Source organism: Lotus japonicus, chromosome 4 (genome assembly GCF_012489685.1).
Source record: "Lotus japonicus ecotype B-129 chromosome 4, LjGifu_v1.2".
Lineage (NCBI taxonomy): Eukaryota > Viridiplantae > Streptophyta > Magnoliopsida > Fabales > Fabaceae > Lotus > Lotus japonicus.
In genome coordinates this window covers 41,783,835-41,795,893 of record NC_080044.1, presented here as the reverse complement: position 1 = coordinate 41,795,893, position 12,059 = coordinate 41,783,835, and the positions used below count along the sequence as shown (strand labels likewise).

The following is a 12,059-nucleotide window of genomic DNA, read 5'->3' as shown; positions in this document are numbered from 1 at the left end:
TCTTAGTTTTTGGAAAACGAGAAGTGTCGTCGGATCCAATCGTTGAGGAAGTTGAGAAGTGTTGAGTATGTCGATGTTCTTGTGCTGTTGGAGCAGCTGTGTTGAGTATGTTGATGCTCTTGTGCTGTTGGAGCAGCTATGTGTTGTTGGGCTATCCTGGGGATAAGTCCGGGAAACCGTTAGTTTCCGAGAGTGTGATACTCTGTGCTCGTTGAGTAGTTGTGACCATCGGATTGAGATGAGTCGGATGATTTGGAGATCATCGTGAGTTATGTGTTGTTGTGAAGAAGTGTCTTTTGTCGCAGAATCGACTTTACCTTAGGGTAAGCTTTTAGAGACATTAATTTAGCTAGAACACGTGGCGACGTGTCGAGTGAGATTCGGAGACGTTGTTTGGCTAATCACTGCATTGCATGCACTCATTAAGTGGTTTAAACACGGCGAGATACCGGACCACGGCGGATTCCAAAATGGTTATAAGACCGGGATTTCCGCGTAAGAGCGCTGCTAGGTGACTCTTAGTAGCAAACCGAATGGCAGGCCTTCGGGTTTTATGCTGATCTGACTACCTTTGTGTGGTGTAAGAGGCACGCGGGCCGAAATGGTCCCACCGTGGCTGGTGCTAGGGCTGATCCGTTGATGTCCATCCGTTCCGGAATGCATATTGGTTGACTGGGTTAACCTGCATTGCATATCATGCAACATGCATACTAATTTAGTTGTCGAATGTGATTGTTATTTGTTAATCCTATTTGGAACATGTTAAGTGTTTTTATTGTCGATTATGTTATTGTGAAATATGCAACCCTTGGATGTCATCTCTAGCTATAAGCCTAAGTGGCTATCTATTATTTGTACCTATTGAGTTTATTATCTACATAGTTCTTTGGAGTTGACCCTCGCGTCTTCTGTGTGTGTTTTGACGGACAACGCCTTTTGTCAGATGTCCATTGCGGATTGGTTCACAATGGTCCACCCTTCGGGGGGGATCAGATATGAGATGATTGACCAGGATGACCCCGGTTCGTGGGTGGTAGACCCCGCTAGCCACCGCGCGACCTATTCCGGGAGGATCATGGAGGATAGGGTAGATAGGGGAGGACTCTTGGTAGAGGGAGTATTGAGGAGGTGCTCTGTCAGCTTCAACTTGCCACCGGGTGTGCATTGCGGACCAGGAGCAGAAGGACCACCACCACCACCGTTGTCTTCAGACGAAGAGGATCCCTCAGAGGAGGAGCCAGTGGGAGTGCCTTCGGCAGAGTCTAGTGCACCCTCCGTTGCTGTCATAGATGACCATGGATCGGGCCCTAAGCCCGTGAGTCCAGCATCGGAGCGCATTGCGGTTGCGAGGGGAGGACGGATAGGGTTGGTAGACTTAGTCGTTCTGGATTCTGATTCAGACGACGATCATGCTAGCACATAGTTTTGAGTGTTGGTATGAGCTCCTCGAGATAGGATTAGTGTAGGAGTAGAGTCTTAGCTCTGACAGTCATTGCTTCATTGGTTTCTTTGGGGACAGGGTAGTTCCGCCTATAGCTTTTTGTGTGGTTTCTTTACGGGAATCACAGAGAGTTGGTTGGACTTAGGATGTCTTATTTTCAGGCCATTGGGTCAGCTTATTCTCAGTTTTGAGGGATAGTGTTGCGGACACTTACCTTTATATTTGGTTTGTACATATTGCCTACGGGCGCTACACTTTTCTTTCCGTGACTGGAGGTTACTCGTGACGAGGTTACTACTTACAGCGGGGGCTGTTATATATATTGTATATTAGTTTTATTGCTTTTCGCATTTGGGTTTTATTTAATTCAGTCTTGTCTTAGTTATTATCTAAAAAAAAATATTCACATTTTTCCGCATTAAGTTTATTTTTGGTTACTAAAGTGACGCCACCGAAATCGGGGTGTTACACTCTCCGTGAAGAATAATGGAAAAGATCTTATGATAGCTCAGATATATGTTGATGACATTGTTTTTGGAGGAATGTCGAACCAAATGGTCGAACATTTTGTTGAACAGATGAAATATGAGTTTGAAATGAGTCTAGTTGGTGAACAGACCTATTTTCTTGTTTGCAAGTCAAGCAAATGGTGAACACCATCTTCATATCACAAAGCAAATATGCCAGAAGCATTGTTAAGAAATTTGGTTTAGACAATGCAAGTCATAAAAGGACTCCAGCTGCAACTCATATCAAGTTAACTAAAGATGAGAAAGGAGTCTGTGTTGATCAAAGTATTTACAGAAGTATGATTGGGAGTCTTCTCTATCTCACTGCAAGTAGCCCATATATCACCTTTGTTGTTGGTGTGTGTGCTAGATATCAAGCTGAACCAAAGGCTAGTCATCTTGTTCAAGTCAAAAGGATTATCAAATATGTTAATGGAACTAGTGACTATGGCATTCTTTATTCTCATGATCAAAATTCAAGTTTTGTAGGCTATTGTGATGTTGATTGAGCTGGTAGTGCTGATGATAGAAAGAGCACATCTAGAGGTTGTTTTTTCCTTGGTAGCAATCTTATTTTGTGGTTTAGCAAGAAGCAAAACAGTGTGTCACTGTCCACAGTAGAGGCTAAATACATAGCTGCAGGAAGTAGTTGCACACAGTTAATATGGATGAAACAAATGTTGAAAGAGTAAAATGTCCCGCAGGATGTCTTGACATTGTATTGTGACAATTTGAGTGCTATTAATATATCCAAGAATCCTATTCAGCATATGACGACAAAACACATTTATATCAGGCATCATTTCATCAGTGAACTTGTTGAGGATCTAATTATGAACTTAGAGCATATGGGGACTGAAAATCAACTTGCAGATATTTTCACCAAATCTCTTGATGCAGTGCAATTTGAGAAATTAAGGGGATTATAAGGGATATGTCTATTTGAGGGATTATAGCAATTAGCGAGTTTTGAGGGTGCCAACAACTATATTTATATAACCATTACTTGTGTGGCACACGTAATCAGGGAACCCATGTTTGTCTTGGTAACTTCCCCTATAACTACCCTGTAAGGTTCCATACAACTCCTCAGAACTGCTATCCCTTTTGCTTTCTTGAAATATCATTGCTTTGTCCCTAGTTGCGATTGTGTTGTGTGTTTTCAAGTTGTTCTTTTTCTTACCACGTCTCAAGAATCAAGCAAGAAGATGTCTTCAGGTCCTAAGCTTGTAACAAATGTGCATGGTATGCGATTTCTAGGGCTCAATCCAAAAACCCCCAAATCTGCTAGGGTTACTCGTTCAAGTGCCCCTGTGGTTGCAGAGGAAGTTCTTGAAGATATTGTTCCTCTTCAACATCTTGACCCTGAAGGATGCACCAAGAAGAAGCGATCCAAGAACACTCCTAAGAAGAAGAAGAGTTTTGTTGCTGAAAGTCCTTAGAAGTTGCCTACCGTTACACTCGAGGTCTCTGAGAATCCAAGTAAGCATATTGATGATGTTATTGCAATTGTTACTGATGATGTTCTTGAAACCCCTCTTGTGTCGAATCCCACCGAGGATGTTGAGCCCAAAGTTCCAACAACTGAAAGGGAATCCCATGATTTCCCAATAAGCAATCTGGATGCTGATGTTGATGTTTATGTTGTTGTTGATGGTGGTCAAACAAATCCAGAAGAAACTATTCTTGATCCTGTCAGTGTGACTCCAACAAGCCCTGTTATTACTACACCCCCATCGTTTATGATGGATAGTGTTGTTTCTCCTTCTCCTTTTGTTAATCCTGAAGAACTTGCATTTAAGGAAGAGGTTCATGAGAAGGATGATGATGAAGACACCGAATCTGATGATTTTGTGTTGGCAAGTGTTGTGGCTGAGCAAAAGAAAAAGAAAAGGAAATCTTCTACTCCCTCCTCAAAATCCAAATCACGCAGGACTCCAAAGACATATAGGAGTACTCAGGTTCATGTCCCTGACCAGAAGAAGAAGAAGGATGTTGTTGTTGAGGAAGTGACTTCTCTGAAGAAGAGTGCTAAGAGAAAGAGGAAGACTGCTGATGACTCTGATGTCGAGCCAGATAATTCAAACATTGAGACCACTGCCAGGAAGAGAACTTTGTGGAGAGTGCTTCCAAGTGGAAGTATGTCTTTTAGAGAAGGATTGCTCTTGAAAGAGAGCTTGTCCTAGAAGCTCTTGAATGCCAAGAAATTCCGGATTTGATTGCTTCTTCTGGACTCATGAAGACCATCTTTGGATTTGGTCGTTGTTTTGACAAGCTTGTGAAGGAGTTTGTTGTTAACATCACCCTTGACTGCAATGTTGCTGGAAGTGCAGAGTTCAGGAAAGTGTATGTTAGAGGTAAGCTTGTTAATTTTTCTCCCATTTTAATTAACTCTTTTTTGGGAAGGAGCCTAGTGGCTCATGTTGGTGAAGACATCTCATTGAGTGTGATCACTAATGAGATCATTGTTGGGCAAGTGAAGGCTTGGCCTAAGAAGGGAATGTTGTCTACTGGCACCTTGAGTGACAAGTATGCTTTGTTGAATCGCATTGGAGCTGCTAATTGGTTGCCAAACAATCATTCCTCTCACATTTCCACTGGATTAGGGCCAGATTGATTTACATGGTTGGGACTAAGACCCATTTTGATTTTGGAGCTTTTGTTTTTGGGAAAACAATGAAGTATGCAAATACTCTTGTTGTGAAGCTGCCCATTTCCTTTCCTTCTTTGCTATCTGAGATCATTCTGAGCCAGCATCCAAAGATTGTGGTCACAGATGAATACCCTGTGCAGAAGGCTAGTCCACTCACCTTTGATCAGAGGCTGTATATTGGGACACATGTCCAGGACATTGAGGTTGAGGTTGGACAACCTAGTGCTGATGATGTAGAAGGTTCGAGGCTCCCTGCTTCACCTGGTGATGTTCTTGCTGAGCTTGTGGAGATTTCCAAGACTCTTCAAGATACTATTGTGAGCTGCACTCAGAGGAAGAAGAAGGTGGATCTTCTGATCAAGAGTTTCTCTATGGGAAAGACTCCTGCTGCTGATGAAGGAAATCAGGCTGATGTTGAACCCAGTGATGGGACATCTAGTGATAGTTCTGCTTAGTTTGTTTTTCTTTTTTTCTGAACTGATTTGATTTAGTTGTACTTAATGATGACAATGGTCCTTTTTTGCCCTTTGCCAAATTCTGTTTATAAGGGGGAGAAGTAACTCATGAAGTAACAACTGTGATGTAGTTTTTTTTGGTGGCAATGCTTATGGTATGATAGTATTCTTCTCAGACGCCAATGTTGTGTGTAGTTTCTATCTTTTTGTTCTTGCTTATCTCAAGCAAAGTGTGTGTTGTGTTGTGCTTGTGGAGTTCTCGTTGTGCTAATCCGCAACCATGTTAGTTACTCTGTGTTGTGAAGATCTGCATGTGGAATATTAGACAAAATTTGCCAAAGGGGGAGATTGTTGGGTATTTTGTCTTGATGAAGTTTATCTTTATGTTGACTGAATTTTGTCTAAGGTGTTTGATATGTTCTTGTGTGACAAACAACATTGTCGTTGTCTGATGTGCAACCGAATGTTCTAGTCATCTGGTAGAACATTGTGATTCAGGTTGTTGTGTGATCTTCACAAGTATTACGTGAAGCATTGATTGTGAAGATTTGCTGTGATTCTACACGCTACAAGTTGTGCATATCTTATGATGATTTGGAGAATTAATCTTTTGAAGGAATAAAGATTAATTCGTGTGAGCCAAGTATTTGAATTATTTAGGCTCGGCCTTATTATTTTGTGGAACAAAATATTTTCAAGATTTTTTCCTATTGTTGCTACATAGACCTGTTGATGCTCAGCCCATTGAAGACCAGAGCATGTAGAGCATCTATTTATTTCAGCAAGAAACCCTAGTTGCCACACGGATTGTTGATTGTTTTAGGGTTTACTTTATGAGTCCATTGTTTTGAGTATTGTAATCAACTCCAGTGCTTCCATTCCTAATTCGAGCACCGAGTTGTTGTGTTTCAGTGAGTGTTAATCTCTACATCCTTTTGTACGTTGTGATTCAATCACTGGGGCAGTGATTGTTGAGAGAAAGTGAGAAGGGCTCTCATACTTAGGGAAGTGCTAAGTAGAAAAGCACTGGGTAGCGTTTAGGTTGTAAGGCATTGAACAAGGTGTGTTCTTGTAAGACTGGTTGTTCTTAAACTACTAATAGTGGATTTTTCCTTTCTTCGGTGAAAACCTTCCAGGCGTAGGTGACGTTGCACCGAACTGGGTTACCAATTCCTTGTGTTATTTACTTTATTGCTTTTATATCTTAAACAACACACTTAACTTTGTTATTTGTTGTATGCATGTTCTGCACAATGTCCTGAACATTGTGTAACACATATGTCCAAGTCGAACAAGAATTTTAGAGAGAACCAAAGTTATCAAATTTAGTTCTTAACCCAAGAACAAAGGGAAGCTCTCACAATATGAGAAAACTCAATATCATTCAGATTTAAAAACTGATTTGTTCCATACATCGAGTCCCTATTTATAGACTAAGTGAGATGCTACACTTTCCACTAAGTAATAATGCTCCCACTAATTCTTAATAGACTCCACTAGAGATTAACAGCTCCACTAGCATTGGAAACTTGAGTAAAACCCCATTATACCAAAAGATGACGCAATGGCTTATAGAAGACATTAAAAACCAACTAGGGGAAATGCAAAATGTCATCAGAAAATTCACCCCTATATTACATACGAAAGTTAAAGAAAAATAACAAAATTGGACTTATTTACTAAATATTAAGGTTCAATAATTATAAGACTCTATTGGGGATAATTTCAGCTCATGAATGCATCTTGAACATGCAGATTGGGCTCTTGTAAAATATGCATTCATATTTGGTCCAAACCATCATTCTTAATTTGAAGGAAAATCCTTGCAAAACTTGATTCATTCCTTTTGAATTGGACGAACCCCTAGGGGGCCTACACCTAGGGGTTGCCCGCCGGTCGCCCAGCCTGGGAATTGAGCCTCCTTCCGCGAGGCCCAGTTGGCCTAACAGATGCAATTGTGCACATTAGGCCCAGCTCCCTACTATAAATAGGGAGCGGTTACCATTTGTAAGGGACTCTTGGCTCATTTGATCAATATACACTTGAGATTCAGTTATTTTCTCTCTCTAAGCGGTTACTCTCTCTCTCTCTCTAGATTCTCTCTTAGTGCAATCTCTCTCTCCTATAGGTACTATACCCTATCTCAATGTTCATGGCAAGAACATTTGGCGCCATCTGTGGGAACCGTAAATTTTCTACTCCCGGATCACGTGGATTGATTGCACAGTTGCATTTTGTGAAAATTCTTGATTCTTAGTGTTGACCCGGAAATATAAGGGTATTTTTGTGGGTCTTTTATTTTATTTTTAATTTATTTTTTGAGTTTTAATTAGTTTTTATGCTATTTTTATATAATTTTCGTATTTTTAATTAATTTAGGATTTTAGGAGTTTTTATTTTGGTTTGTTGGATTTTAGTAGTTTTTATCTTATTATTAATTAGTACTTTTTAAATGATAGATTTAGTTAGGATTTAGGTTGTTTATTTTTTGATTATTATTTTTTAGTATTTTATTTTGATTTATCTTGTTATTTTATTTAGGATTTTCGGAATAAAAAGAAAAGAGAAAATCAGGAAAAGGGAGCTGATCCTGCGCTGAGGATCCACGCAGCTGCCATGCACCCGCAGGAGATCCAACGGCTGTTGCTTTGTTCTCGGGCATGTGGCATGATCTGGAGAGTGATCTACCATAAGACCGTGGGCTATGTTCCACTGGATTTCACACTTAATAGTTTGGCCCAACCGCTTGTTGACACGTGGAAGGAGTAAGAGATTGGTTTTTGGCTTTGCCTGAGAGAAAGATCACGTGAACACGGAACTGATTGGAAGGAAAAATTAATATTATTATAATATATAATAATATATATATTAGGTTTTGGTTAATAGAGGGAAAGCTTTTGATGAATGGAATTGAGCACAAACTTCTTAGGGTTTTGAGAGCTTTTGCAAGATTCCTCCTGGAGATTTTAGGTGCTATTTTTTCTTAATCTTCAATTCTCTAGTCTGAGTACTTGTAAAACAGACTTAGTATTTGAATTGGAAGTCTAGGGCGTGTGAGTTATCAACATCCTAGAATAAAGGCTAGATCGCCGAAGAGAGGATTATTGAGTTCATATAAATATTGTTAAAATTGAATCATAAGACAAATAGGTGAAACATACCCGAGTGCTATTCTCCCCAACTGAATTCTCAAATCTGTTTAATTTTCCGTGTTACTTATTGCGTTCAACATCACTACTTTTAAAATCTGAAATTGGTTTTTACTTTTATAAGTCTAAATAAGAGAACTAATAGAAACTACAATTGGATCACAATCCTCGAGGGATCGATAATTTATTACTACGAGTAACTTTGTACACTTGCAAAGGAGCTATCACTTAGCATTTGTAGTTCAATCTTTGATGGAGGCTCGCGGTCGGAGACGACGTGTCCAGCCGGAGCAGGAGCAGCGCGGGGAGGTGCGACAGGAACGAATGGCTCTGTCACCTCCTCCACCTCCTCCGCCGCATTTTGTCGTCACTCGGAGAGACTGGCGACGAATGATGCGCAACGTCGACGGTATCCAGCGACGAAATGATTACTACAGGTAACTTTGTACACTTGCAAAGGAGCTATCACTTAGCGTTTCTACTAGCACTTCTTAGAATGAGGAAGCAGCTGACAGGGAAGGAAAAACACGACAACTTGAACAGTCTGATCATATGGAGGTTGTGGATTCTAAGGTGACCTTTGGCAAAAAATTATGCACTTATATATCGGTGGAGGCTGAGGATTAGCCACGCCAACGACCATGAAAACACTATTTTGGAACTATCGTGGGCTTGGGAACCGGCGGATAGTTCGAGCTCTGAAAGAGCTTTGTTGAAAACAAGATCCGACATTTCTTTTCTTGATGGAAACAAAAAGAAAAGATCATGAGATTAACAAGTTGCGTGGTATGACAGAGTTGATGTATATTATTTCAATTGGATGTGAAAATGATAACAACAGACGAGCTAGGGGATTGTCTTTTATGTGGAACAATAATGTAGATGTGCATCTGTTGTCCACTTCAAATAACCATATGGAGTTTATTGTCTCTTTTCCAGATGAGTCATTAGAATGGAGGGCTACTCGTGTCTATGGCTGATGACCCTCCGTCCTGGTTTTTCGTGTCATTTCTTTTTGTCTTTTGAGTCTTTCTCTTTGTCTCATGTAGTGTTTCATGCATTCCCAAGCATTTTTATCTTTATTTGTGTTTTTGCATCGGTTTGTTAATTTCATGGTTTTATAGGGACCTTTTTCATATTGTAGTATAGTTTTGGGTATTTTAGCATTTGTCATTTGTCTAGGATCTCTTGGATAATTAAATGGTTAGAATGCTTGATATTTTTCCTAGTGCTTTGATGAAGGATTGCAGGTTGTAACTGAAGAAGGGGAAAGATCAAGAGGTTTGGGTCATGAAGAGTTCATTGAATTGAATTGAAGGTATTTCCTGGCGCAATAATTGGTGCTCAAGCGCCCTCTTTTGGCGCTCGAGCGCCACCTCTCATAGTAGCAAAAGTCTAGCAGCAAAGGCAATTGGCGCTCGAGCGCCAGGAGTTACAGTAGAAAATGAAGGTGTTGGAATCAATTGGCGCTCGAGCGTGGCCTTTTGGCACTCAGCGCCCAGACTCGTTGTTTTGATTCTATAGATAGTTTTAACTGTTTTCATTTGAATAAATTTGAACATTTGTATAATTTAGAGCTGAGATGCATTCTGGTACTTGTGGGAGGTTTCCAAGGCTTTGTAACTAAAGTTCTTTTTAAATTTCTTGTATGAATTCTCTACACATGTTTGGCTCGTTACATTTTGCTTTGAGTTTAAGTGATACTATGAAGTTTTAGTTTTAATTCCTATCCCTATACATGTGTTCTTGAGTTAGTCTTTGAATCCCTTTTATGATTTTCTTTTTAAGCGTGAGACCACGCTTGCTTTTTGTTAATCTATAATCAGAACGGAAGTTGTATTGTAGTTTAGGGACCTGTTGTAAGACCCTAGTTTTTAGTTGGACTGGGCGAGGCCCTAGGGTTCCTCGCCCAGGCGCGCCACCCTGGGGCGGCGTACGAAGCCAGGGAGTTGTGCCTTTTCTCGGGAGGCCCAACTGGCCCATTATGAGGAGTTAAGGGCACCAAGCCCAATCCCTGAATCTATAAATAGGGAGCGGTTACCAATTGTAAGGGACTCTTAGCTCATTTGAGAAATACAAGCTTGAAATTCAGTTACTTTATCTCTCTAAGCGGTTACGCTCTTACTCTCTCTAGATTCTCACATCACGATCATCTCACTATGGGTACCGTACCTCATCTCTATGTTCTTGGATGGAACATTTGGCGCCGTCTGTGGGGAACGGTAGATTTCGATTCCCGGACACGTGGATTGTGATTTGGTTGAAAGAAATTCGATTTTCCGTGCAATTTTCTTCGGTTTTCTGGAATTTTGGTTGAATTCTTAGTTCCCTGGTGAAGCCTAATGGAAGCACGTCGTCGACAAAGGAAAGATAGGCTGAGACACGCGTGCGGTTCGTCATTGCGTGTGGATGCGGAAGACAACATGATGAATCGGGAGATGGACAGTTGACATTCGAGACACCGGACGCTCACAGAGATTTGAAATGGTTAATCTGCGACGTTAATAACCGCATGGAGCAGCCGGATGGGGAAGAATGGTGCGCTTACCACCAAACAACAGGCCACGATACAGAGGAATGTCGTGATTTGCTGCGCGCGGTAGAGCGATTAATAGCGGTATGGGAACTAATCAGACCTCAGAGGGATGGGGCCTTAACGACTAAGGAGGTGAGCACGATTGCAGTAGGATTTGGTGGAGGTGGAGTCACTAGTGCAGCAAGGAAGCGATACGCCAGGGCGGTGAACACGGTCATAGAGAATCCTTTTGGTTTTTCACACCCGGACATTAGATTTTCGTCCGCGGACTTCTGCGGAATCAAGCCACACCTGGATGATCCGATTGTGGTCCCACTGCGTGTCAACCAACTCAATGTGCGGCGAGTGCTTTTGGATCAAGGAAGTTCGGCGGAAATCATTTACGGTGATGCGTTTGAACGGTTCGGTTTGAAAGAAGAAGACCTCACTCCCTACGCGGGGACTCTTGTGGTGTTCGCGGGCGAGCAAGTATGGGTAAGGGGCGTTCTCGACCTTGATACTACATTTGGTGAATTTGAGAACGCCAAAACAGTGAAGGTGAGATACCTAATCCTGGGGGCGGTGGGATCTTACAACATGATAATCGGCTGGAACACCTTGAATCGTCTATGCGCCGTGATCTCAATAGCACATCCGGCGGTCAATTATCTGTTACCAAATGGGCGAATTGGAAGAGTTGTTGTGGACCAGAAGAGTGAAAGGGAATGCTATTGCAACGCGGTGGAACGATATGGGAAAAAGAGTGCTTCGACAGGACATCGATGCAACGAGGTCGACGTGCCAGAGGAAGACCTAGATCCGAGAGGCGAGAGACGAACCGGGAACACGGGAAACAAGTTAAACTCGATTTGGGAGGGCCCTTACAGGATTTTGAAGGTATTGGGGAAGGGGGCCTATCACCTAGAAAGCTTAGATGGGAGGCGGGTGCCACGGTCTTGGAATGTGGCGAGTCTGAGGTACTATTATAGTTGAAGCTTAAGGGAAAGCCCGACTTGGCGCAAGGGCGAGCAGCTGATGGACTAAAAACAAAGACACGCTCTTGTTCTCCATCTCGGGAGTTTGTTGGCAAATAACGCCCAAATAGTAAATGGAAGATAACGCCCAAATAGTAAAAACAAAGACACATTCTTGTTCTCCATCTCGGGAGTTTGTTGACTATAACGTCTGATTGAAAATCGAAAAATTGTATCCAGCCATTTCAATCACACTAAATTGCGGCAAGAGCTAGGTGGGAAAAATTCCCTGAAGGTGGCGATCCCAACACGACCTTGATGTCTTGGGATCGCTCCGGAAAAGCCGACGCAACTTGTCGTTAC

The 12,059-nt window shown here is 41.6% G+C and overlaps 2 protein-coding genes across 2 annotated transcripts; both read left to right on the top strand.

Moving 5' to 3' along the window:
- The first annotated feature begins 2,087 nt into the window (after positions 1–2,087).
- On the top strand, positions 2,088–2,459 carry LOC130712764 (uncharacterized mitochondrial protein AtMg00810-like). Its single transcript, XM_057562582.1, has one exon. It carries the CDS (start codon positions 2,088–2,090, stop codon positions 2,457–2,459), a length of 372 nt encoding a protein of 123 aa, XP_057418565.1.
- Positions 2,460–10,719: 8,260 nt separating this feature from the next.
- LOC130712763 (uncharacterized) lies at positions 10,720–11,715 on the top strand. The gene has a single exon (XM_057562581.1). It carries the CDS (start codon positions 10,720–10,722, stop codon positions 11,713–11,715), a length of 996 nt encoding a protein of 331 aa, XP_057418564.1.
- Positions 11,716–12,059: the final 344 nt, after the last annotated feature.